The 24,714-nt window shown below is 59.6% G+C and overlaps 4 protein-coding genes and 1 long non-coding RNA gene across 13 annotated transcripts; 2 read left to right on the top strand and 3 right to left on the bottom strand.

Moving 5' to 3' along the window:
- Positions 1–5,006: 5,006 nt before the first annotated feature.
- Positions 5,007–6,465, top strand: LOC147828325 (uncharacterized). Its single transcript, XR_015450995.1, has 2 exons — positions 5,007–5,436; positions 5,880–6,465. It is a non-coding gene; the product is annotated as an uncharacterized LOC147828325 (long non-coding RNA).
- On the bottom strand, positions 6,276–9,885 carry Ring1 (ring finger protein 1). The gene is made up of 7 exons (XM_004846826.4): positions 9,738–9,885; positions 9,511–9,641; positions 8,618–8,778; positions 8,311–8,526; positions 7,345–7,734; positions 6,947–7,202; positions 6,276–6,680 (listed from the first exon to the last, which is right to left on the bottom strand). Exons 2-7 carry the CDS (start codon positions 9,586–9,588, stop codon positions 6,579–6,581), a joined length of 1,203 nt encoding a protein of 400 aa, XP_004846883.1. The 5' UTR covers positions 9,589–9,641; positions 9,738–9,885; the 3' UTR covers positions 6,276–6,578.
- Positions 9,886–11,372: 1,487 nt separating this feature from the next.
- On the bottom strand, positions 11,373–13,606 carry Hsd17b8 (hydroxysteroid 17-beta dehydrogenase 8). The gene is made up of 9 exons (XM_004846836.4): positions 13,329–13,606; positions 12,949–13,166; positions 12,757–12,873; positions 12,555–12,647; positions 12,384–12,469; positions 12,193–12,277; positions 11,968–12,010; positions 11,752–11,826; positions 11,373–11,566 (listed from the first exon to the last, which is right to left on the bottom strand). The coding sequence occupies exons 1-9, from the start codon at positions 13,576–13,578 to the stop codon at positions 11,550–11,552; spliced, it is 984 nt and encodes a 327-aa protein (XP_004846893.3). The 5' UTR covers positions 13,579–13,606; the 3' UTR covers positions 11,373–11,549.
- On the bottom strand, positions 13,606–17,587 carry Slc39a7 (solute carrier family 39 member 7). Of its 3 annotated transcripts, none has more exons than XM_004846834.4 (9): positions 17,446–17,587; positions 16,716–17,142; positions 16,460–16,628; positions 16,163–16,216; positions 15,872–16,030; positions 15,584–15,724; positions 15,186–15,382; positions 14,242–14,457; positions 13,606–13,889 (listed from the first exon to the last, which is right to left on the bottom strand). In XM_004846834.4, exons 2-9 carry the CDS (start codon positions 17,136–17,138, stop codon positions 13,779–13,781), a joined length of 1,470 nt encoding a protein of 489 aa, XP_004846891.2. In that variant the 5' UTR covers positions 17,139–17,142; positions 17,446–17,587; the 3' UTR covers positions 13,606–13,778. The 3 variants fall into 3 exon arrangements, with proteins under 3 accessions (XP_004846891.2, XP_012928332.2, XP_004846892.2); XM_013072878.3 differs by having other exon boundaries at positions 15,872–15,967; XM_004846835.4 differs by lacking the exon at positions 13,606–13,889 and having other exon boundaries at positions 13,998–14,457.
- A 129-nt stretch (positions 17,588–17,716) lies between these two features.
- Rxrb (retinoid X receptor beta) lies at positions 17,717–24,066 on the top strand. 7 transcript variants are annotated; one of them, XM_004846828.4, is made up of 10 exons: positions 17,717–18,146; positions 18,830–19,071; positions 19,589–19,745; positions 20,078–20,257; positions 21,285–21,460; positions 21,837–21,966; positions 22,158–22,290; positions 22,406–22,497; positions 22,774–22,879; positions 22,975–24,066. In XM_004846828.4, exons 1-10 carry the CDS (start codon positions 17,912–17,914, stop codon positions 23,120–23,122), a joined length of 1,599 nt encoding a protein of 532 aa, XP_004846885.1. In that variant the 5' UTR covers positions 17,717–17,911; the 3' UTR covers positions 23,123–24,066. The 7 variants fall into 7 exon arrangements, with proteins under 7 accessions (XP_004846885.1, XP_004846884.1, XP_021115689.1 ...); XM_004846827.4 differs by having other exon boundaries at positions 22,394–22,497; XM_087210453.1 differs by lacking the exon at positions 17,717–18,146 and adding an exon at positions 18,266–18,443.
- Positions 24,067–24,714: the final 648 nt, after the last annotated feature.

Genomic DNA, 24,714 nt, shown 5'->3' with positions numbered 1-24,714 from the left:
AACAGAAGGAACAGAAAGAGGCTTGCAGCTAGTTGCTTATAGTTTGTTGCTTGCTTCTGCTGTCTTTTGCCCGCCATGAAGTCTTTCTCTGTGATGCCCCTGTGCCATGCCACTCTGCCTTGGAGCCAGCTGATTATGGACTGAAACCTCTACACACTGTGAGCTAAATAAACCTTTCCTCCTTTAACTTTGGGTGTTGCGTATTTTGTCTCAGCAATGAAGAAAAGTAAGATAGTAGTTTAGACTGGCTTTGAACTCACTATATAACCCATGCTGGCCTTGAACTCATAGCAATCCTCCTGCCTCAGCCTCCCTGGTGCTGGAATTACAGGCATGTGCTACCACCCAGCCTCATTAACAACTTTATTTTTTTGGTACCAGGGATGGAATTCATGACCTTGCACTTGTGAGGCAGGCATGGTGTCACTGAGCTAAATCCCCAGCCCTAACTTTTAAAATCAGACTATTTCTGATTCCTAGAATGAACCCTGTACCATCATTCCATAAACACATGTGTGTATTCACACACACACACACCCCGCTGGATTATTTTATTTAGGACTTTCAGTCTTAGAAGTACGGTTGGCCCCTTACTCATGATGTGTGGGGTGGTTTATGTGAGTAAACAAATAAACAATTCCCTTAACTATTGCCAGAAGACTTCTGAAAAACCATCTGGGTGCTGCATGTTTGCACATTTCTAACTTCTTGTTTAAATCTTTAGAATTTATATGTCTGTTCAGCTTTTCTCTCTCCTTCCTTCCTTCCTCCCTTCCTCCGTCCCTCCCTCTGTCCGCCTTTCCTACCCTCCTTTCTTCATTTCTTTCTCCAGACAGGGTCTCACCATGTACCCAGTCTGGCCCCAAACTCCCATGATTCCCCTGTCCCTGGATGCTGGCATGAAGCTGTGCTCACCGCGCCTGGCTTGTTTTTCTATTTCTTTCTGAATCGTCATTCGTTGTCTGTCATCTAATTTCCTCACCTTTTCAGGACCAAGGCCTCATTCTTTGTCCTTGGATGGCTGATAACCCCCAGCCATTAGTTACTAATTAGCAGAGATCCCTTCACAGCCAGCTCATCCTTGGTTTTCAGTTTTCTCTTTTTCTAGCACCTGGGGTTTTACTTTTCTTTTGAGTTGCAAGCATGCATTTAATTTTTTATTTTATCCAGTATTCTCAGCTGATAGGGGGAAGAGAGCTTTAGCATTTTTGTTTGTTACTGGTGATCTGAATCCAGGGCCTCGGGTGTGCCAGGCAAGCATTTTATCACTGAGCTACATTTCCAGTTTAAAAAAAAATTTTTTTTGTTTGCTTTCAGACAAAGTCTGACTAAGTTGCCCAGGTCTGGCCTCAAACTTGAAACCCTCCTGCCTCTTGAATAGCTGAGATTACTACCACATCTGGCTAGATTTAAACATTCTTCTGTTCTACTTGATTCTGAAGTTTTTCCCCAATCTACAGACAAAATAGCTGAACTTCAGAGTGGTTTAACACTCTGCCAGGGGTCCCAGCACTACTACATTTAATTCAGTTATTGGGCTATTTTTGTTTGTTTGTTTTTGAGATAGGGTCTTGCTATTGTAGTTCAGGCTGGTTTTGAACTCACTATGTGGCCCAGACTGGCCTGGAACTAGAGGTGATCCTCCTGCCTCAGCCTCCCAAGTGCTGGGATTACAGCCGTGCGCCACCACACCTGGCTTAATTTAGTTATTGAATCCAAAATTTCTGATTCTGAATCCGGTGCTCAGGTCTTTTATTCCATGCTGCTTTTTGAGGCCAGTGAAGCAGAACCACAAAGGTGCACCGAGATGTGGCAGGAGGTGAGGGTTTCACAGGTGGGATGGAGAAGGCCCGGATGATGCTGGGAAGTCGGAAGGAGTAAGGGTGTCCTGGGCGCCCTGAGCAGCAGCTCCCCAGGAGAATGGTGGCTCCACCCACCCGTTCTGAAGTCCTGCAGGACGAAGCCCCGGCCCCTGAGCCCGGCGCGCGGGCGTCGGTTCTGCCTGTGTCTGCTGGCCCAGGGCTGGGTCCCGGGACGGAGACGGCCCATCTGGGTCGCAGTCCCCGCCCCAGGGAGCTCATGCTGTGGGAAGCAGACCTCGGTCTCCTAGAAATCCGCGACTGCCCAGTGCCCCTGTCTCCCGGGAAAGCGCTTCCCGCTTCCCGGTGCGAGAGCTCTGAGCCCGGAAGGAAGGGCGGGGAGCTTCCCCGAGGATGCAGCAAGGCCTGGAGCGGAGTTAGGAGAGGCGCAGAGCCAGGAGGCTTGCGGGCTGTGGTCCAGCCGCTCCACAGGTTCTTGCAGGAGAAACTGCGGTGTAGACAGGAACTGGAGGGTGCAGGAGCGGGTGGAGGGCAGCGTGGTTGAAAGGGTGGAGCCAGGCTTCACAGGTCCTGAGAGCCCAGTAAGGGCTGGAGTCTGTAACCGAAGATCAGTGGAAAACCTTTGAATGGGTTTAAACTGGGTGACTGAAACTATCAGATTTGCATTTTAAAAAGATTCATCTGAAACGGAGTGTGGTGGCACACGCCTGTGATCTTGGCACTGTGGGAAGCCGAGGCAGGAGAGCTGCAAATTGGAGATCAGCCCGGGCAATTTAGCAAGTTAGTGAGACCCTGTCTCAAAATGAAAACTAAAGGTGGGGCCGCCATTTAGCTCAGGGGTTCCACTGCCTGCTCTCGCAAGTGCAAGGTCCCGAGTTCGACCCCGGGTACCAAAATAAAAATAAAAATGAAGGGCTGGGAATGTGGCTAAGTGCAAAGGCGCTGGGTTCAACTTCTAGTATTGAAAACACAACAAACCCTTTCTTACTTGGGCAGCATACGTTGGAGAAGGCCAATCCAGGCGCTTCACCTGTCGCCCGTGATGGGGGGGGGGAGAGCCGAGTGTTCCCAGGGGTGGCTGTGCGGAGGAGGTGGAGGGACAGAGCAGACAGACTTGAGAGACGATTACGCCGCCGATAAGCACAGGAGTAGATGCTAAGTTCATGTGGAGTTGCTAGCGCAGAACTGCCGAAATCCACGCCTCTGCAGACCTGGCCACTTCATGGGCCATCTCCCAAGTGATCCTTTTACTCAAGGGTATTTAGCTGCTTCTTGCATGTATCAGTTATCAACCTGATACATCATAGTGGAAATGTTGCCAAGTTCCAAAAAGTATACCCAGTTAATACAAGCACCAGGTCTCACTTAGCCTGTACCATCAACAGGAGCCATGCAGCTGCTGCACAGTCCCCCACGCCAGTAACTTCCCTGAAGGAACTCCGAGGTGAGGGAAGACAGCTCCCTGTCAGGCCCAGAATGGGCTGCCCGGGGCACAGTGGGGGGCAGCTGGCTGGTCTGTTTACAACCAGTTTCCCAGAGCAGGGGACGTGAGGCAGTTGTTTGGAGCTCGGTACCTTGGCGGCGCTGGGGAAAAAGATGCAACTGGAAGAGGAAACAAGTGGGCCCTCTGTGGATGCTTCATGATAAGCTTTTCTAGGATGTTCCTTGTATTTTACGTCGCAAAGCCCAGTTCTCCTTTCCCCGAGTCCTCTCCGGCCTCCCTCGGCTCCCTCCTCTGGTCTCCATCTCTGCCTCCAGGTCCCTGCCTTTTGCTGGGCCACAGTGGGCGAGAAGCTGGGGTCTGTCCTGTCCTCTCCTCCATCTCCGTGGCTCCTGGCCGGGGTGGGGGGTGACTGGACCAAGAGGAGAGCCCCATGGGGAGCTGGAAGCGGAGTCAGAGGTGGGAGGCCCCAACCTGGGCCTATGAAGAAGAGCTCGGAGGCGCCGGTGACCCTTGCCTTCTCCCTGGAGTTGGTGGGGGACCTGTGGGAAGTTTCCCAGGGAACCGAGGGTGGCTGGGCAAGGACAGGGCTGCCTCAGGCCTCTCCCGGCGGCCAGCGCTCCTGGAGGGCCCTGTCCTCAGGCTCCGCCTCCCCCTTCTCACTCTGGGGTCTGCTGCGGCTGCGGACTGAGAAGCCCGAGGGAGGTAAAATGGAGGAGACGGGAGGGAAGGGAAAGAAAACAGAGGCTCCCCCACACCTCCCCTCCGGCACCTCCTCCTCGAGGCCCCTCCGGCTCCACAGGGTGAAGACCCCCCAGGGCCTTGCCGGCGGTGTGGCTCGGGAGAAGCGCTCAAGGTCCTGGGTTCTGTCCCCAGCACCATAAAAATCAACCCACAAGCCCGCCAAGCAAACCAGCCAGCCTTTCTCAGAGCGACCGCGGACGCAGCGGTCCTCGGGCGTGACGCGCGTGCCCATCAGCAGTCAGACCCACACGAGGCGTGAGCTGTTGCAGTCCCGAGACCTCACAACCTTCCTCGCAGGAGATCTGGGGTGGCCCCAGAATGCGCCCCCCCCCCCCGGCACTGGGAATTGAACCCAGGGCCTTTGGCCTGAGCTGCATGTGGGCTCCAACTTGCGATTCTCTTGCCGCAGCCTCCCAGAGTGCCGGGGATGCAGGCTGTGCGCAGCCCTGGCTCGGCTCGGAAGGTGCGTTTCCAGCAAGTTCCCGGCAGGAGCTGATGCTGCGGCCTGGCATCCCCGCGGGGTGCAGTGAGGTCAGGAACGTTACTGTGCTTGTATTAAATCCCCACACCAACCCCTTATTTTCCCGTTTCACGGCTGAGGACACGGAAGCGAGATCTGGTGGTGTAGGGCAGGGCGAAGATCTGAACCCGGGCCCCTCGGACCCCAAGATGACCTCCTCCGTCCTCTGTCCCGCGCGCTGGGCCGGCTCCGTCCTCGGAAACAGCGCCGTCCGCTTCTTACTTCGCGTGCGTCGCCTGGCCCGCGCGCAGGCTCGGCTGGGAGGGACTGGAGGGCAGGGCGGAACGGAACCGGAGCCTTGCGCCCCGGACTCAGTTGCCCCTTCTCCCCGCACTGGCGAGAGGGCGTCGGGCAGGGGCAGTGGCTTCTCCTCGGGGTGCAGGGGAGCCTGCGCAGGGCCGTGCTCGGGAGGTCACCCCAACAGCCGGGTCTGCGAGTGGTCGGTCACGTGGGCGGGGGGGCGGCGCCCGCAGAAACGGGCGGGAGTGCAGCGCGAGACTGAGAGGCGGGCGGTGTGGGGGCCTCCAGCAGCCCGGGTCATGCTGCTCCCTCGGGTCTCCCCAGGCTGCGCCCCTCGGATCCTCTGCCCCTTAGCTCGGGGATGAGGTCCACCTGCCTGCTCCCCCACGTCCTGGGCGCCGCGCCCTGGATGCTCGGGATCCAGGGGCGGGTGGAGGGGCTCCTGCCCGGGAGTGGCTGTCGGCTACTTCTGCGGCCCGGGCTCGGGGTTCGCGCCAGCACTGGGCCTGCGGGACTCACCGGCTTGGAGGATGCCCGCCTGCGCCTGCGGGCACCAGGGACCCTTTGAGGGGCGCAGCCGAGTGACCCCAGGGCGGCTGCCTGTCTCCGGAGTTGAGAGACCGAGCTGTTTCACCTGCGCCGCGCGCTGCTGGGCTGACGCACGGGACCGGGTGAGGGCAGGATTTGGGGCATCCAGGGCAGCGGAAACAGGAAGTGAGGGGCACAGGGGCTGGGTGGAGGGCGCGGCTGTGCCTCCTGCGTGTCTAGGGCGATCGGTCTTCCTGGCTCCAGCCCTGTGCGCGGAACTCGAGGCCCAGGCCGCAGCAGCGGATCACCCTGCCGCCCCCACCCGGCTCCTTTGCCTCGGCACAGCGCGGCCCCGACCGCGAGTCCTCCCGCCCTGGCCGCGCGCTCCTGTAACCGCGGCCCCCAGTCCTGCCCGCCCTTCTTCGGGACGGGATGCAGTCCGGGTGCCAGGATTTCGAGTTGGGGCGTTTCTTGATCCCCACCTGCTTTTTTTTGGTCCCGGGGATCGAACTCAGGACCTTGTGTGTGCGAAGCAGGCGCAGCGTCACTGTCCCCAGCGGCATGCCTCTTTTCTTTCCACTCACAGAAACCAGCTTCTCGTGGTGACAAGGAATTATCTCCCTGCAAACATCACCATTCGGCCCAGTCTACCAAGAGCTTGCACTCTGCACTCATTTCCCGCCTTCCTCTGTGGCCTGGGATCTGATTCCAGCCTGGGCAACTCAGCTTTTAGGGGCGAGGTGGGCCCCTGCCTCGACACCTCTCCACTCTCCAGCCTCTCTTCCAGCTTCACGGATAATCCCCCTCTATTTTTGTACTTATTCTCTAACTTGGGGGAGTCAGGAAAACAGGATTTCCATGCCATGAACAGCCTTGGCCATTTCCTCCTCCCCATTTCCAAGGCTGACTCTACATGACTTCTAGGCTTCCCTCCCGATCCTTTTCTTGTACACCCCTGATAAACACACACAGAACTGCAGGGTTCAAAGAGGAAAAGAAGCGAGTTTGTTGTTGCTGGAAGGCATGAGGAGAGGCTTCTTCCCCTTCCTCATCACCTTGGCTAGGCGGTTGGGAGGCAATAGAAAAGGCGGTGGGTGGGGGCGCATGCCCCGCGCTGTACAATATAGAAGAATCTGATATAGACACTTTGTATAAAAGCCACTCGTCCTCAACTGTGTCCTCTTGCTGGCTGGGCTGGGGGCACCAGGAGATGAAGGAGCTGGGGTGGTGGGCTGGGGCACAGGGACACCCCACTGTCCCCGTCGTCAGGCTGTCCCCTGTGGGGTTACTTTGGATCCTTGGTGGGGGCGTAGCAGAGCTCGAGTGGCCGGGACACCTTCCAGAACTTCTCATTCACCAGCTCCAGGGTCAGCGAGCCATTCAGCGTCTAGGGAGGGATGGGAGCAACAGGGACAAAGTTGAAGATGGAAAAGGAAGTGGATGAGAGGGAAAAGGTGACCAAGAGAGGAGGAAAGCAGAGAGTAGAAAAGGGATGCGCGGAGCAGGAATGCACAGAGTGAGGGAGACAGGACAGAGGAGGTGGCAGCGAGCAGCGGAGAGGAGCAGCGAGCAAGGCTGCAGGGTGAGGGCCCGGTTGCTGGTCTCCGGTCCCCTGGCCTCCTGTCCCCTGGGTGCAGTGCAGGAGGCGCTCACCGTGAATGCTCCACCTCCGGGGGCGATGTAGATGGTGTACTGCTTCTCGCTGACGCCCTCCAGGCTGGGCAGAGCAGGCTCCTCCAGGCCGCCCCCGGCCTCCCCCCCGCCCACATCAGGCCCCCCAGTGTCAGAGGCCCCGCCAGGCCCTCCTGGCTCGCCCGCCTCTTGCTGTTGCCTCCGCTCAAGGGCGATGCGCAGGGCCAAGTACTTGGAGAGGTGGTCGACGGTGGCATTTCCAGTGGTCTTCACATACCTGGGGGGTGAGGAGACAGGAGGCCTCAAATGGGGACAGGGCAGGGGAGACTTTCCAGAAGGCTTCTGGGCTTGGTCGAAGCCCATTTCTTCGGACATCTGTGTGCTGTGCTTTCTCAGAGGTCCGGAAAGTGGGTTCTCACCTAGTCTGGCAGTATTCTCCCTTCTCCACGAGCAGGGGGTGGGGCCGGAACACCAGCTCAATTTCTCCGCCTGGCTCCGGGGGGCTGGGGGCCCCTGGGGGGCTTGGGGGGCCCAGGGTTCCCCCTCCCACAGTGCCTCCCCGGTCACCAGAGTCTTCAGAACCGGCGCCCCCACCCACCCCGCCAGTACCACCTCCCCCTGTCCCCACACTGCTGCCCCCTGCGCCCCCTCCACGGGGCCGCTTAGGAGCAGGGCCAGGGGCCGAGTCAGGGGCGGAGTCCGAGCTGACATCCTCTCCATCCCCCTCGCCCTCCCCGGCCTCTCCTTCTCCCCCACTCATCGTTGTGGTCTGATCTGACCCGGGCATCGGCCGCCTCACTCGCTGGGCCCTGTAGAAGCAAGGAGCTCTGGTTAGAAAGCACTGAGGACAAGCACTGGGGCTTGAAACGTCAAAGAATGAAGCAAGTGAGGAAATCTCAATGATGATCATGATGTGCCCAGCACCCTACATGTTGATCTCTGACATATGGCTGAGGAAACAGGCGTAGAGAAGTTGAGAAACTTGCTTGAGATCATGGATTCTCCCACTCAAAGTGTGCTCCAAGAGCCAGCTGATAGGCACCGCCTGAAGCTTACAGAATGCACACTCTCAGGCCCCACTCTAGACCTCCCGGATCAAGTCTGCATCTGGACACACATTACAGAGAGGCTCACTCTATTGTTCTAATGTCTACGGAGCTAAGAGAGCGAGCCAGTTTCTTCTTAAGAGGAACAGTGCCGCTTGTTTACCTAAGAAGCTGCAATTACCACCATGATCTCCAGGCCTAACCACCAGGCTGTGGGCAGCTCTTGGGAAGCTGAGGCTTAGAAGCGGCAGGCAGCAGAGACAGTTCCAGGAGTCTGACCCAGGGGCCTGCCCTGCCAGCCGGGCTGTGGCTCTCCTGACCCCCACACCTGTCCCACACCTGTGCATGGCCTGCATCCGCAGCCCCTCCTCGATGCTGGAGCTCAGTGCCTGCTGGTTGTGCAGGCGGCTGAGGCGGATGAGCACTCGGTCTTGGTGGGCCTCGTACTCCTCCCGGCTGGGATAGATCTTGGAGATCAGGGCATCGAAGTTGGGGTCTGGCCGGAGGGACCGCTTAGACACCAGTTTTTTCCGGCAGGTAGGGCACTCCTTGTTCCTAGGATAGGAGACAGACAGTCCGGTGCGGCCAGGTAGGATCAGCGAGGGGCCCCCCCTTCTCCCCACCTTAGATACGTCCCTCTGGTTACCCGCTGCGCAGAGCTGTGACAATGCAGTCAGAGCAGAAGCGGTGGAGGCACTCCTTGGTGGTCATCGTGTTCTTCAGCATGTCCAGGCAGATGGGGCACATGAGTTCTGAATGCAGCGATCGAGGGGAAACTGCTATCTCCGTACCATCCATGATGGCTTCCTGGAGCATCAAGGAGTGGAAAGGTGGTGGTGGGTCAAGGGAAAGGGAGTTAGAAACAAGTGATTCACTGGAGAGGAGTTTTGAGAAATACTACAGTGAGACAGCAGAATGTGAGTACCCACACTGGCCCCTTGAGGAAGAAGGGACTTCTGAGAGGGGCTACTGGCTCGGAGAAAATGAGGAACAGAAAGATTAGGGACCATTAACTAAGAGAAGGAGCTTTGAGACAGGAGGACCTGAGGTTTGGTGAGAGGCCTAGGGTGGGGTGTGGGGGCACAGATGTGTGGCCTGGAGAAGATGGAATTTCTTAGAAGTGTGGTCTTGGCAATAAGTAGATCTAAATCCACTAGAGTGCATTAGAAATGTAGGTTCTGAGGCTCCACTGCACTGACTCAGCACGGAGTGTGCATGTGTCTGTGCTCGTATGTGATGGGGATGTCATCAAGTCCCAAGTTGTCTTGTAAGCACTGACCTATGACACGGAACTGAGGGGCACAGAAGGTGATTTCGGCACCTGTTTGCTATCTTTCAAATGAAGATAGCAATATTAGGTCTACCTCTGTAACAGGGCTGCTCTGAGGATTAGATGGGATAAATGTAAAAGTGCTTCAAAAAGATTAAGGTGATTCCAAGGTAGGGCAAGGGAATCTGTGGAACTGGGCAGGGTGGGCAGAATAGGGCAAAGAATGGTCCGGGAGGAGGGAGGAAGCCGGCCGGGAGGACCCTCATCACCTGCGGGGTCCGGTGCAGCTCATACAGACTGAGTTCCCACGTTTTGCTGGCATTCTGGGCATTCGCCGGCGTCGTCATGGTGACCGGGCACAGACCCCCCACCGGGACTCCGCCGCCAGGGCGCAGGGAGGCTGGGGAGGGGGAAGGGGCGCGGGAGGCGGGTTAGGGGCCGCTCCTCGCGCAGACCCCGCCCGCCGGCCCTGCGCGCCCCCGCCCGCCCCCCTCACCCCGCTCAGGGGTCCGCGCTCCGCCGCCGCCGCGCTCCGCTCAGGCCGGGGCTCCGGGACGAGTCCGCGCGCTCCGCCGCCGCCGCCGCTCAGACAGCAGCTCCCGCCGCCGCCACCGCCGCCGCCATGGCTGGGCGCTCGGCCCTACGTCACTTCCGCTGTCCCTGCTCTCCACCCCCCGCCGGCCGGGACGTCGCCCGCCACTCGCGGGCGGGAGGGACGCGGCGTGGACCCCGGGCTTCCCCGCCTGCCGTCCCCGCCACGTGGGGGGACCTCTGTTCCCGCCCCGGAGTGTCGTGTGGCCGCCTCCGCCGCCGTCCCCTTCCCCGGGCCCCACCCCGGCCTCGCTCCGGAGGGCGGGGCCGGGGGTCGCCGGACTCGGGAGGGGACAGTTTCGGGAGAGGGGGCGCTCCCCCCCGGCGCCCCCCCCCGCACAACAACTTCGCACCCCCCAGTCTGGAGTCCCGGGAAAAGTCTTCAAAGATCCCCTGCTGCTCAGCCCTCAAGTCCTGAGAAGGCAGCCAGATCCCGAGTGCCCGCGATCCCCCTCGCCACCCGGGCCCCGCTGTGCCCCTCTGAGCCCTCCGACCCGCTCTCCCCTCGAGGTCTGGGGGCGGCGGCTCGGGACGTCCAGACTCAACTCTCGGCCGGAGCCAGAGACTCGAGAATTGCGTTTGGACAATCAGGAGCCGCGGCCCGGGCGGGGAGGGGGCGCGGAAGGACCAGGACCACGCGGAAGCGGGGACACGGGCGACGGGACCCCCCGCGGGGAAGGGGCGTGGGGGTGGGGACGCGGTGTCTGCTGTGGGAGTGGGAGTGGGCAGCAGCCCCTTCCAGGACTCTCAAGTAGAGGAAGAGGGCCCGCCGGCGAGAGAAGAGGAAGGAGCAGGGCCATCCCCGCTGAGGGCAGGGAGTGAGAGGGATACCGGGAAAAAGCGCCCTTGACGGGCGAGGTGGGGCTCTAGGACTTGGGCTGAGGCTGCCAGGGGGTGGCCTGTCTGTGGGACAAGTCAGCAGCGGGTCCCCTCGCCCCCCACCCCAGTTCCCCCCTACTTCCCTGTCCTCTCCTTCTGTCCGTGGCCAGTCCTTATGTGGGCGCCGGAGTCGATTAGCGCGGACCCCCTCCCCTTCTTCCTCCTCCTCCCAGCCCCCTCCCTTCTGCTCTCCTCCAGCCCCTTTCACGGCTGGTCCATTCCCCTAATCCTGGCCCCCTCCCCTAATCCCCCCGTCCGACCCCAGGCCGGCTGCAGCTATTGTAAGGTGGAGCGAGAGGGGAGGGGGACTGAGAGAAAGGAGAGGATGGGGGAGGGCCACCTGTTCCAACGCCCCCTTCCCAGGCCAGACTGGACACCAGCACGGGGCCAAGAACAAATCACCCTTGGGGGACCATCAGGACCCAGGCTTGGGGGGGAAGGGACTGGCCTTGGAGCCAGTGAAAGGGGGTGGGGCAGAACCCCCTCCCTCCAAAAAGACCCGGAGTGTCACGCAGACACAGTGACATACACTTTGCTCTCACACCCGGCGGCGGGGGTTGCCCTGGGAGACCAGGCAGTGAAAGGGAACAATCCTTAGGGAAAGGGAAAGAGGGGGAGGTGGGGAAGGGTCTGAGGGCCTGGACACAAGAAGAACCGGAGGTGGCAGGGAAGAGGATTTGGAATTTATTAGGGTCACAAGCACCCCTGCCCCCCATATTCAGCATTCTTGAGCCATACGCTGCCACCCCTTTTGTAGCCTGGGAACTTAGAGTCCTGGTCAGCAGGAGGCCAGGCAGAGTGGTGGGGGAGTGAGCAGAGTCCAGGGTCCTTGAGGCTGTTACATCCAAAGGCCTCCTGGGAGGGGCAGGAACATTGGGGCAGATGCATGGGTGGAGAGTGAAATGGGCCGGGGTGCCCACTTCTGTCCCGGCCTTGGGACCCTCCGCCCTTCCCAGTGGCTCCAGGCTCCCCTCGCTTGCTCTCCCATCTGGTCTGGGTTCCACTTCTCTGCCCTCTGCCTCCTCACATGGGCCTCATACCAGTGACTTCCACTGAGGCCCCCGTGATGTATCCACTGTCTTCAGATGCCAGGAAAGCAACCACATCTGCCACATCTACAGAAACGAGGGGCAGAATCCCACTCACGTCTGTGGTCCCTGAGCAGCCACCCAGGCTTGGTGCTACCCTCAGAGATACAGCACTTGGGATCTCCTCACTCAGCCCCTCTCAGGACCACCTGCCCACTCGGTGCTCACCCTCAGGGCTCCCCATGTGTCCCATCGGGATCATTCCGATCACCTGTAAGGAAACATTCACATGTGGGTTTTTTATCGATTTTTTTTTTTTGAAGAGTGTGCTTCTCTCCTTTTGTCTTTATCCTTCAGACATTTATCAACGTCTGCTTGCCATGCTCCATGCCCAGCTCAAGCCCAGAGAGGTTGGGTCTCCAACCTATTCTTCCTCTACCCACAGCCTCCTACCTTGTCCTTTACTGCCTGTGGAATTTTCTGAGTCATAGGTGTTGTCATGAACCCTGGGAGGACAGAGTTACAGCGGATCCCATGTCTGTGGAAGGGAGAGTGGCTGGTGACTCTGGGCAGAATGCTGACCCCTCCCTCAGGGCCCTACATGCCTCTGCGAGGTCCCCCCGAGTCCCTGGTGTCCGACCCACCGTCCAAGCTCCCGGGCTGCGGTCTGAGTCAGCCCAATCACACCAGCTTTGGATGCCACATAGTTTGTCTGCCCCATGTTCCCCACCTGCAGGAGGGAGATCTAGGGTGAGGGGACTCTCAAGAAGGGGCTGGTCTCTGTGCCCCGGGCTGACCTCACCCCCTTAGCTGACCTTGCCAACGATGCTACTGATGTTGATGATGGAGCCATGACTACCACTGGACACCAAGGCCTGGGCTGCAGCTTGAGTGACTAGGAAGGTGCCCTGGCCAGAGAGGGTGACAGGCTGGAGGGTCAGCCCGGTGACAGCCCTCCTCCAACTCCCGGCCCGGGCTGGGGCCGGGGACAGAAGTTACAGGCTCAGGGGTCACCACCTTGAGGTTGACAGCTATGACTTTGTCCCAGTCATCCTCAGACATGTGGAGCAGGAACTCATCCTGGTTGATGCCGGCAGAGGACACAACGACAGATGGCGGGCGAGAGAAGCAGGCCTGCGGGGGGGGGGGGTCACACACGAGAACACCACAAAGAGCCAAGGCCAGTGGGGCAGCGTCGCCGTCGTTCACCTGCACTTGCTCCAGCAGGCTCCTGGCCGCCCTGGCCTCGGACACGTCAGCCTGGAAGGCGGCGTGGTTCCCGCGGGGCGCCCCTTGCGCGCTCCCCGGCCCTTCCAGCAGCTGCACCGTCTCGTGCGCCGCTGCCCCGTTCAGGTCACAGGCGGCCACGGTGGCCCCCTCTCTGGCCAGGCGCGCACAGACCGCTCGGCCGATGCCGCTGCCCGCACCTGGGTGGGAGAACGCGCGGAGGGGGGCTCGGGGTCAGAGGTCAGAGCGCAAGGTCAGTAAAATTGGGGCAACGGGTCAGAGGCCGTGGAGCTCGCGGGGTCTGAGGGCGCGCCCCTGACATCACTCCACCCCCGACCCGCCCTGGGAGAGGACCCCTCAACCTGTGACCAGGGCCAGCGCGGAGCGGAGCCGGAGCTGAGTCGTCATGGCGGGCCGTGGGTGGGCGGGCACTCCGCGCCCCGGGCCAATCCGAACGCGCAGGGGGCGTGGCAAGGCCAAGCCGCGGCCAGAGGAAGTCCCCCCAGCCCTAGGCCATCTGCGGCCACCAGCGCGGCCGACCTCCCACCGCGGGGGCGTGGCCAGACGCCAGCGTTTGGGGGCCTGGGCAGTGGGGGAGACCAGGGGCCCCATTCCCCCCAAGGAGACAAAGACTGCAAGTGGGGCGGAAGAGCCGAGGACTTTATTTCCGGTCACCCCCCCCCCGATTTAAACAGTGATATAAAAACGAATAGAAACAAAACAAATCAGGCTAGGAGATTACCAACTAACCCTCTCCCACCCCTACTCCAAATCACCCCCAAATCAGGACGCACGATTGATGTTTACTCCGGTCACCTCCTGCTAGCCCCTCGGTCCAGTGCTCTGGTCTTCCCTGACGCCTCCACCAGCGGTGGGAGAGGGAGGTGCACCTTAGAGAACCCAGCATGTGGCAGCCTGGTCCTCTGAAAACAAGTGGGGCCAGGGCAGCCGGGCTGTTGTCACCTCTTTCCCTTTCAGCCTTCTCTGAGGCCTCCTTTATCCCCCAAGCTATCAATTGGTCAGGCAGTGCCCAACTCTGGTCCCTCTGGCCTCTCTCTCCCCTCCACAGCCCCTCTGATCCCCAAGTCACCACTCTCCTAGGTTTCAACAGCTTACTTTGGCAGATGTTCTGCCCAGGCCTTCCAGCGCCCCCGAGAGACCCCTGCCCTGGAGTCAGGGGAGAGGTCTGGAGCAGGGGTAGGGCCGCCATCCCACCCCTCACTCGAGGTGGGCAATCAGCACCATCATGAGGACTCCCCCCAGCAGCCCCAGCACCTCCAGAAGTGACTGCAAAGGTGACGCCTCCCTCAACAGCTCAGGCAACACGGACACGGTTGCAACGTAGATAAAACCACCGGCAGTGAACGGCAGAACCCAGCCGGGACCAGCACCACCTGCACTTGCACTGCCCACTGTCCCGCCTTCAGTGAGGAGGGCACAGGCCGCGCCTGCCAATGCCCCTACTGCAGTCAGGAGCTGTAGACGCATTGCCTGGTGGACAGGAAAGAGAGAGGCACTCAGCATTGGCTAAGGATTAGCAGTGGTCTAGATGTGGCTGGCAGGGGGTAGCTGCACAGGTGTAGGGTGCATGTGTTTGGAAACTAAAAAGCTAGTTAAAAATGGGAGGGGATTTCTAAAACACATTTCCTGAAAAACCTTAAGAAATCAAAGAGGTTCTTTCCACAGAGCCTTCTGATTCAGTAGGATGTGTCTGTGTGAAGACCACTTGCAAACCATTCGGACAGTTTACAGACTAAATTTCAAGAGATACTGAGCTAGGCTGGGCACCGTGGCTTGTATTCCCAGCACTGGGAGGCTAAGGCAGGTCTCAAGTTCAAGGCCAATCTGGGCAATTTAGCAAGATCCCTTCTCAAAATAAAAAAGCAAAAAGGGCTGGGAATGTAGTTCAGTGCAAACACCCTGAGTTCAATATCCAGTACTGCAAAAAACAAATAAAGAGCTGAGCTACAGGACAAAGAAACTTCTTCCTCCTCACTTCTAGAGATTTGTTGCCAGTAACAGTACAGCCTGTTTGGAACTAATGAGAGGCAGTCCTGGGCTTGGGGTGAGTGAGCAGGGATATGTGTTTAAGGCAATGTTTTTTTTTTCCTTCAGTACCAGGAATTGAACTCAGGACCTTGCCCTTGCTAGGCAGGTCTGGCACCACTGAGCTACATCCCGACCCTAGGGCAACTATGTTTGGTGGACATCTCACCAACCTGCTTTTTGCTGTAGCCAGACCGGACCAAGATGGCAAAGTCCCCAACCTCATGGGGCACTTCATGTAGCAGGACAGTCATTGTGGTCAGGATGCCCAGCCCTCGGCCCCCACGGAAGGACGCACCAATGGCCAGGCCGTCGGTGAAGTTGTGTGCAAAGTCAGCAGCCAGGTTCAGGTACCCAGACACACGCAGGTCTTGTACAGGACAGGAAGGAAAAACAATTAGCGGTGTTGGTTACCACCAGTCCCAGTCCTGGTCAGCCACTGTCCCACTTGCCCTCAGAGACCTCTTCCCATGCAGCCCTTCAGGTCTCCCTGACGCCTGCCATCACATTCCCAGTGCCTCACTCACCATGATGACCCTGGCTCAACCTTATCACCGTCTCTGGCCCTTACCTGAACCTGTTTTTTCTTCTTCGGGGCTCTGAGGTCTCACTGGGCCATCTTTGGGCCTGGTGCTCCCTCCTCTCCTCTTCCGCAATCCTCCTGCTTCCTTTTCTTCCTCCTCGGAGCTGGGCTTCTCCTTTGAAGGTTGCTCTGAAGGAAGAAAGGAGTTGGTCAGAACAGAGAATAGAAATTTTCTGACATGTCCTCAAAGGGCAGGCTGCTCCTCTTGACAGGGATAACAGGAGGGGATCCTCAGGGGGGCAAGGCAGCTTTCAGTGCAGTCGCTCCTGGGCTCACCCTGGTGTTCATGTCCGTGACTTTTGTGAGTATGACCGTGTCCGTGTCCATGACCGTGTCCGTGTCCTCCTTTCACATGTCTCACAGATTTCTCCACTACCAGGAAGGCGACAATTCCACTGAGAACCCACAGCCCCACAGACAGAATGGGGCCCTGGCCTGGGAATAGAGGCATTGACACATTAAGGGACATGGAGGTCCCAGTGTCCTCCTCAAGTGCAGGACAGGAAGCGCGAGGAAAGACAGACGTTCCTCAGCACCCTGACCCTGGTAGCCACGTTTCTTCCTCACCACTGTGTGAATGTCCATGTCCGGGCTGCTCCAGAGTGTGGTGAGAATGAGGTTCTACAGGAAGGAGAGAAGAAAGCCAGGTGAAGGTGAGGGACTACCACGAGCACAGGAAGCTCCATTCTCCCACTGCCCAATACCTTTACCAATACGGTAGCACCCCTGGAGTTGTGAAACCACACAGTGCTGACTACCTCACCCAAGGGCTGACCTTCCAGGGGTCACAGAGGAGACAGGAACCTTTTATTCTCAATGAATAAAACAATCTAAACTTTGAAGCACAGTGCAGAGGTTACTCACCCAGGGCATGAGGGATGAGGTGTAGGAAGGCATCTCCCAGGAGCCCCCCAGAAGCAAAACTGAGCAAGATCTGCAGCAGAGAGCGATGTCGGGGGGAGTTTGACTCTACTGGGATGAGGAAGAGGACGAAAAATGGAGCTGCAGAGATGAGCACTGTGGCCCCCAGTGCCTGGTGAAGGAAAGTAAGGGTGAATGTTGTGGAGTTTCTCAACAATCCAGAACCAGTTCCTCTCTCCCCCATGCCCTGGGGACTCACATAGGCCCAGAGAGTGACAGTGTCCAGGTCATGCTTGATGCCTAGGGACGCAGGCTCCCTGAAGCCTCCATGGCTGTGTTCATGGCTATGTTCGTGGTCATGTCCATGTCCTCTTTGGTGGAGGCTCTCATGGGAATGGCCACGGCCATGGCCATGGTGCAGGTCCTCATGTGAATGTTCATGGTCGTGACCGTAGGTGTGCCCATGCCAGATGCTCTCGTGAGTGTGGCCATGGCCATGGGCATGGCTGTGTCCATGGTGGAAATCCTCATGTGAGTGCCTGTGGCTGTGGCCAGGGAAGTCCTCTTGCACGTCCTTATGCGAGTCACCATGAGCCCCGTGTCCGGCCACCAGCAGCCCTAAGGCTTCCCAGGTCAGCAGTCCCACTGCCACCCAGTGTGGGGCCCGCAGGCCGCTGGCCATCACGCTGACCAGAGGGACAGAGACAACGATTCCACTTGACTCTCAACTCTACCTACGGGGTTTCCGCTTTAATCCGCTTGTGCCCTCCGTCTACTTCTATGGGATGCTCCCCCTTTCCATTCCGTCCCCACCCACATTGTTCCCAACACCAGTTCTCTTTAATCCCGACCTCCTTTACGGATGCAGCCCCCCCCCCGCTCTAGCCTTTAATCCGCCACTTTATGGACTCTCTGGGCCTCGTCTCTATGACCCATTAGTTGGTGAAAAGGCCTGGAAAAGACAGTAGGGAAAAGCAGGGAATTCTCACCGGCTCCGGGGTCCTCTCCTTTCCCGGTTTGCACGGACGTGGCAGTCACGCCTCTAGCTCCCGCGAGAACAGGAAGTTCCGATCTCCCTCCACCCCAATACCGTACCTTTACCAATATGGCGGCACCCTGGAAGCCGTGAAGGCCTACGGTGGTAGCGCGCGTGCGCGAGCGTGAGGTTATTTGAGGGGAGGGTGGGCGAGGCCGGCTAACAGGCCGCTGGAGACTGCCTTCTGGGTTTCCAACTGGGCGAGGGGGCGGGAACTAGAGGCGAGACTTCCCGTCTGTACAAAGATGGCTGCCATGTCGGTGCTGTCATTTCGGTACCTAGCCCAGCGAAGCGCTTAATTCGACCCGACCCAGGCCAGAGTCTTTTCCTCTGGGCCTCCTTCGTGCTCAGCTAGTCCCCTGGTCGGTCCTTGGGAATCCCTGGCACCCTTCCGGTGCCCCTCCACTCAGCCAGGAGTCATGTCCTGGGCCGCTCGCCCGCCCTTCCTCCCCCAGCGGCATGCCGCAGGGCAGTGTGGGCCGGTGGGGGTGCGAAAAGAAATGCATTGTGGGGTCGCGTCCCGGTGGCGGCGGCGACGGCCCTGGCTGGGTCCCGCGGCGGCAGCGGCGGCGGCGGCGGCAGCAGGAGAACAACAAACCCCGGAGCCGGAGCCGGGGGAGGCTGGACGGGACGGGATGGGCGACAGAGGGCGGGGTGAGTGTCCGAACGGACGGCAGGCGAGTTAGGGACCGCGCTGTCTGCACCCCTCCCCCATACCCTCCCCGCGCTGTGCCCGGCTCCCGCCCCCTTGTTTGTAAACACGCGCCCTCTCCCTCCCGAGGGCCTTAGCGCCCTCCCCGGGGCTGGGCGGGGCGGGCAGGGGGAGCTTCCGCCCTCCCAGCCGAGGCCACTCGAGGCCCCTCGCCCGAGGTCCGGGGCGTGGGAAGGACACGATCCGCCTTGAGCTTAAGGACTCTGGACTTTGGAAGGCAGCTGCTGCTTCCCTAGGAGGTTCTCTCCCGCCTCTTTCCTCTGCACGCTCTGGCTCTCTGCTCTAAGTGGTAATGGAGGGTTGGTTGGTCTACCCCACGTGCTGCCCCACCCACGAGACAGGTCGGCGTGGGGTGACCTGGTATTCATTCGGATGCTTTGCTGGAATGCTTTCTCACCTGATATATTCTCTTTCTCTTCAGTCAACCCCTGTTCTCACCACAGGAGTTAAACTGTTTCACGACTGGGAATATTTCTGGACTTGGGCATCGTGCCTGGGGTGGGTGGAGGGCTAGGTGGGGGGTGTTGGAGAATTGAAGTCCCCAGGTGGATGATTGGAGACTCATACTCTTTTTCTCTCTCCTGTCTCTGTGTGTGTCTCTCTGCCCCTGTGTACCCTCCCTCAGACTCGCGAAGCCCGGACAGCTCCTCTCCAAATCCCCTTCCCCAGGGGGTTCCTCCCCCTTCTCCTGGACCTCCACTGCCCCCTTCAGCCTCATCCCTTGGAGGCTCTGGAGCCCCACCCCCACCCCCAATGCCACCCCCTCCCCTGGGCTCCCCTTTCCCAGTCATCAGTTCTTCCATGGGGTCCCCTGGTCTGCCCCCTCCAGCTCCCCCAGGATTCTCCGGGCCTGTCAGCAGCCCCCAGGTGAGAGGTTGTGACCCACTTACTGCCTCCCTACTTCACTTCCCTGTAACCCCAGATACTTTTGTGCACTTCCTCATGGCCCATGGACCTTCCAGTCCTCTAGTTCTAGCAGGCCCGTGGTCCCTGTGAGAACCCTTGCTCTTCCTGAGGTGGCTGATGTTTCAGTGCATGCTTCCTCCTCAAGCCTGTAACTATTTAACCCCCTCCCCCAATATTTTTGATATCCCTTTCAGCTATCAGTGATTTTCTGCCCTTTTGATCCCATCTGGCCTTCCAAGACACGTACCCTTCAGGATCACTGTGTCGCCCAGTTTTAGGGGAGAACTGTTTATGTCTGTACTCTTTGGGGTTGTGCTCCGTCCCAGGATGGCCCTTCACCAGACTGCCGTGTAACTGACGCCTTCTGGAATGGGCAGGGCAGGACCCAGCCTAGTGGTAGGGGATGGTTTCCATGGCCTCTGAGAGGTCATCCTTCCCAACGCGTCTCCCTATGACTTCCCTATTTCCCCCATCCCAGATTAACTCAACAGTGTCGCTCCCTGGGGGTGGGTCTGGCACCCCTGAAGATGTGAAGCCACCAGTCTTAGGGGTCCGGGGCCTGCACTGTCCACCCCCTCCAGGTGGCCCTGGGGCTGGCAAACGGCTCTGTGCAATCTGCGGGGACCGAAGCTCAGGTACGGGGCTTAGAGTGTAGGCACAGGGAAGGGAGTCTGGGCCGGGAGTCACCTGCGGGATTCCCTGGCTCCTAGGGTTGGGAGGCTGGGGGAGCCGAGGAGCCTGAGGCTCAGATATGGCATGGAAGAAGGGCAATCAGAGGGACAGAGTGGCCAGTGCAGCATTTCCGACTGAGGGTGGGGCTCGCCATCCCTCCCCTGGTTCCTCGTCTGTATTTGGCAATCACAGGGAGGACTTGGATTGAGCCTGGCTTGGGGAAGATTGGTAGGAGACTTACGATGAGGAGGAGGTCGCCATGCAGCCTTCTCACTGCTATTCCATACCCTTGCAGGCAAACACTATGGCGTTTACAGCTGCGAGGGCTGCAAGGGCTTCTTCAAGCGCACTATCCGCAAGGACTTGACCTACTCGTGCCGGGACAACAAAGACTGTACGGTGGACAAGCGCCAGCGGAACCGCTGTCAGTACTGCCGCTATCAGAAGTGCCTGGCCACCGGCATGAAGAGGGAGGGTAAGGGCCTGTCACGCAGGTTTCCCGGCCACAGGCCCTGCCGCACTGGGACCTCAGCTTGTGTACCTGTCGAGGATGCCGAACTCTTCCCTCTGTCCTCCAGGGGGCGATGTTGGCGCCTCCTCTCATTCGTGCTTCCCCTTAGTACCCTGCTCTGGTTCTTCCCTTAAGTTTCCCTGTGAATGCTTCTGTGGCCTCCACCAGGACCAATCTCAGCCCGGTCTAGTCCTGGGGTAGGACAGCCTTTCTCAGTGACAATGGGCTTCTGTGTCTCTCCCACCACAGCGGTCCCTCCTCGCCACTGTCTCTGGTTCTCTGTGATCTTCCCTCTCACCCCTGAGCCTCTGCTTCCTTAAGCTGCAGACCTCACTGAAGACCTCAGTGCTACCTTCCCTCTTCTGCGTCTCCATCTTCTTAGGTCTGGGCCTAGAGTTCTGAGAGAAACTCTTCAGGGTCTCTTTGTTACCACCCCCTCCTTCAAAGGGAGGAGGCCGAGGAGGCCTGGCTTTCCCGAGGTCCTGCAGTGAAAGATTGGCAAGGCCGGGATCAGAAAGCGCAGCTCTGAATCCCTAGGCCAGTGCCCATTGTCCTGCTGTGATCCTCAGTCAGGAGAGCATGTGCGTTGTTGCCAGGTGTTTTGGATTCAGATGCGTGGCCTGCCGAGGTATTGTGTGAATTTAAGCAAGCTATTGAACTGTTTTGAGCCCCACGTCTTTGGTCTTTAAAAGTGGGAAGGAGCTCACAGGTCCCTTAGATTTCAGTAGCTGTCAAAGCATGTTCATTCGCACGTTTCCTGGTACACAGTGTGCCTGTTTAAGCGCTGGCTTCCTCCCTAATTCTATAGCCCTCTTGGGTCCGCCCTCTCATAACCTTTGCTTGCAGACTGCCCGGTCCACCTTTTCGAGTGAACGCCCCAGTTGTTATAAATACCTCCCGGAGACATCAGACCCTGAGAAGACCCCAGAATGGCTGAGAACCCCTTGTGACTGGCCGCTGACTTTTTGTTTTCTCTCCCCGCACCCTCCAGCGGTGCAGGAGGAGCGGCAGCGGGGGAAGGACAAGGACGGCGATGGGGAGGGGCCTGGGGGAGCCCCTGAGGAGATGCCCGTGGACAGGATCCTGGAGGCAGAGCTCGCTGTGGAGCAGAAGAGTGATCAGGGCGTTGAGAGTCCCGGGGGAACCGGGGGTAGCGGCGGCAGCAGTGTGAGTGCTGGGTGATGGGGCAGCATCGGCCTTCTCCTTCGAGACCTCCCCGGGCTGGGGGAGGGGCTCTAGGTCTGTCCTGTCCCCTGCCCTTCTCCACTGCCCGGGACCGGGACTGCGGTGCTGCCTCACAAGGCCTCAGAGGGCTGAGGTGGGTGTGGCCCCTCGCTCCATCCACACTGCCCTTGGCAGAACCACTGGCGAGTCCCAAAGCAATCACGGTTTACATGAATGCCAGGAGAGAAGCCCGAGTTATTGGGATCGGCTTAGGTGGGGTTGCAGGGAGATCATATCTAAGGAGGGGTGTCGGATCTTCTTACCGGGAACTCCCGGTGTACCTCCAGACCTCCCATAAGTCATCCCCTTTCCCCTGCAGCCAAATGACCCCGTGACAAATATCTGTCAGGCAGCTGACAAACAGCTGTTCACCCTTGTTGAGTGGGCGAAGAGGATCCCCCACTTTTCTTCCTTGCCTCTGGATGACCAGGTCATATTGCTACGGGCAGGTCAGTGACCTTGAAGCCCTCTGACCTCTTGGCACTTGACCCCCTGTGGCCTTTTGACCGCCGGTGACCCTTGGCCTTCCCTTGCATGCTCAGGGAGCGAGCTTGCTGGCCCGGCCACCTCTTTCTTCTCCCCTGATGTGCCCTGACCCCGCGCCTGACCCTTGGCTCCTGACCCTTGCTGTTCCTCCTAGGCTGGAATGAGCTCCTCATCGCCTCCTTCTCCCACCGGTCCATTGATGTCCGGGATGGGATCCTGCTTGCCACGGGCCTCCACGTGCACCGAAACTCGGCCCATTCTGCAGGCGTGGGAGCCATCTTCGACCGGTCAGTGGCCCTGGCCTGGGCTGGCCTGTGAGCCCAGGGGGTGGGGCTGTAGGCTGGTCCGAGTCCAAGGCTGGCTGAGCGGTGACCTCTGAGTGACCTGCAGGTCCCTCTCCAGGGTGCTGACAGAGCTAGTGTCCAAAATGCGGGACATGAGGATGGACAAGACAGAGCTTGGCTGCCTGCGGGCGATCATTCTGTTTAACCCAGGTAAGGAGCCAGCCCTGTCCCTCAAGATCAAGGCAGCCTTGGTGCCTCCTTTGCTCCGGAGACTCCTAAATTACCCAGCCGCCCCTCAGTAAGACCTCAGCCCGGAATCTCCCAGCCAACGCCAGAAAAAGCTGCCTCCACCCTCTCTGATCCCATCCCACAAACCCAGGGGGCCCGGCTTCCCTCGCCAGGCATCAGGCAGGGGCCAAGTAGGAGCCCTAAAGGGGGATCCTATGGTCACATCTCGTCTGTCTGTGTGTCTTCCCTGCATTGCAGATGCCAAGGGTCTGTCCAACCCCAGCGAGGTGGAGGTCCTGCGGGAGAAAGTGTACGCGTCACTGGAGACCTACTGCAAACAGAAGTACCCTGAGCAGCAGGGACGGTGAGCGGGCCAGGAGGACCCGGCGCGAGGGCGAGGGGAGCCTGTTCGGGGCCGGAGTGCCGCCTCCTCACCCGCCTTCTCCCTCCTCCACCCAGGTTTGCCAAGCTGCTGCTACGTCTTCCTGCCCTCCGGTCCATCGGCCTTAAGTGTCTAGAGCATCTGTTTTTCTTCAAGCTCATTGGTGACACTCCCATCGACACCTTCCTCATGGAGATGCTCGAGGCTCCCCACCAGTTGGCCTGAGGCCCCTCCTGGCAACTGAGGGGCGCCCTCCAGGGGACTTGAGTCCTGGGGCAGGGTGGCAGGGGCCGCGTTCCCAGATGGAACCTCAGGCGAGGAGCACGGCACAGACCCCAGGGCGACCACCGAGCCTCCAAGGGTCGTGCTTGGTATCCCGTCAGGGGTGCAGGTCCCTGAGGGCCTGCACGGCTCCCTGTGGCGGCCTTGAGTCTAAACTGTTGGGGTCTCCCGTGGTTTGGGGTGATTTCTCACCCTGTCTTTCCTCCATCACAGAGCACTGGCTCTGCTCCGAGGACCCTGCTTCCTTGGCTTGACCTCCCCGCTACCTGAGGGGAGAAGGGGAACCTCCCCCAGAGGTGGGTGTTGGGGGAGGCCCCCAGACTGACTTGAAAGTCGGTGGGCGCAAGAGGCCGCCTTCCTCCCAGACCTGGCACATGGGGCCACTGGAAGAGGGAGGGGCTGTCACATCCTGGCCCAGGCTCTGCTTGCATCACCTCCTGCGGTCAGACAGGAAGGTGGTGGAGGGGCTGGTGCCATGAGGGAGCCCATCTATTTCAAATTCCTTCTGAGGATAAAGACTTGCAGTTAGACTCAAAGAAGTACTGTACTTCCCCAGGTTGACTAAGAAATGCCAGTGGTGGCATGGGTATTTGGGCAAGGGGCCCTGGGGTGGTCTGTCCCTGGGGCTCCCGGGCACTGGCCTTGCCCGGGAAGGGCCTGGGCGGGGATCCCAGGCCCAGGCTGGTCGATGGATGCAGTGGGCGGGGGGGGGGGGTCCATCCTCTCAGCTCTTCTCCAGCCCGGGCTAAGTGCTGGTCACCCCGGATCCTGGCCTGATAACTGCGAGGAGACACCAGTCTGTGGAGCCTGGGGCTGCATGAATTTTGCCCCGAGTCTCTTGGGGTCCTTTCCCCTCTCCCTCGCACATAAAATCGCTTTCAAATTAAGATCGATCTTTTCTGGACTGAGGTGAATCTGCGGGGGCCGACAGCGTGGCATCGGCTTGGGGGGGTAGTATCCGAGGGGCTCCCTTGACGCTTCGGCGCCGAGGTTCCCCGGGGCCTGCGCGGCGGACGCGGGTGGGGGACACAAGGGCGCTTTGTCGGGAGGGGGAAGGGGGTGTGCCAGCCCGGAGCGGGGCGGGGCGGGTGCTTCTCAAAGGCGCCTTGTTCCCCGGGCCCTGCCAGCGCCAGCGGGCGGCGGCGCCTCGCTCGCCCGGCCTCTTCTCCGGCTGCGCTGCGGGCTCCGGGCAGACCCGGCGCCGTGCCCGTCCGAGGGGGCGCGCGGGCGGCCTCCCTGGGCGCTGCCCGCCCGAGGCGGCCCACGTCCCCGAGTGACCCGTTTTCTCCGGAGCCACCCGCGGCCTGGACAACTCCCTAGCCACGCCTCTGGGTCCCTTTCACCTGGCCCTCGGGCTCCCTCACCCAGCGCCCCCCTTTCCGTAGCCTGTTGGTCCCGCCCCTTGTACCCCCTCGGACCCCTCCCGCCGGGGCGCTATCTATAACCTGGTCTATAAATACCCGCCCGCGGCTCTGTAATTAGCCAGGGCGGGGCGACCGTGGTAATTGAGACCCAGTGGAGTGGGCGTGGGGTGG

Source organism: Heterocephalus glaber, unplaced genomic scaffold (assembly GCF_053883595.1).
Source record: "Heterocephalus glaber isolate CG9 unplaced genomic scaffold, H.glaber_assembly_v1.0 deba00001141, whole genome shotgun sequence".
Classification (NCBI taxonomy): domain Eukaryota; kingdom Metazoa; phylum Chordata; class Mammalia; order Rodentia; family Bathyergidae; genus Heterocephalus; species Heterocephalus glaber.
This window is presented reverse-complemented; position numbering and strand designations above follow the sequence as displayed.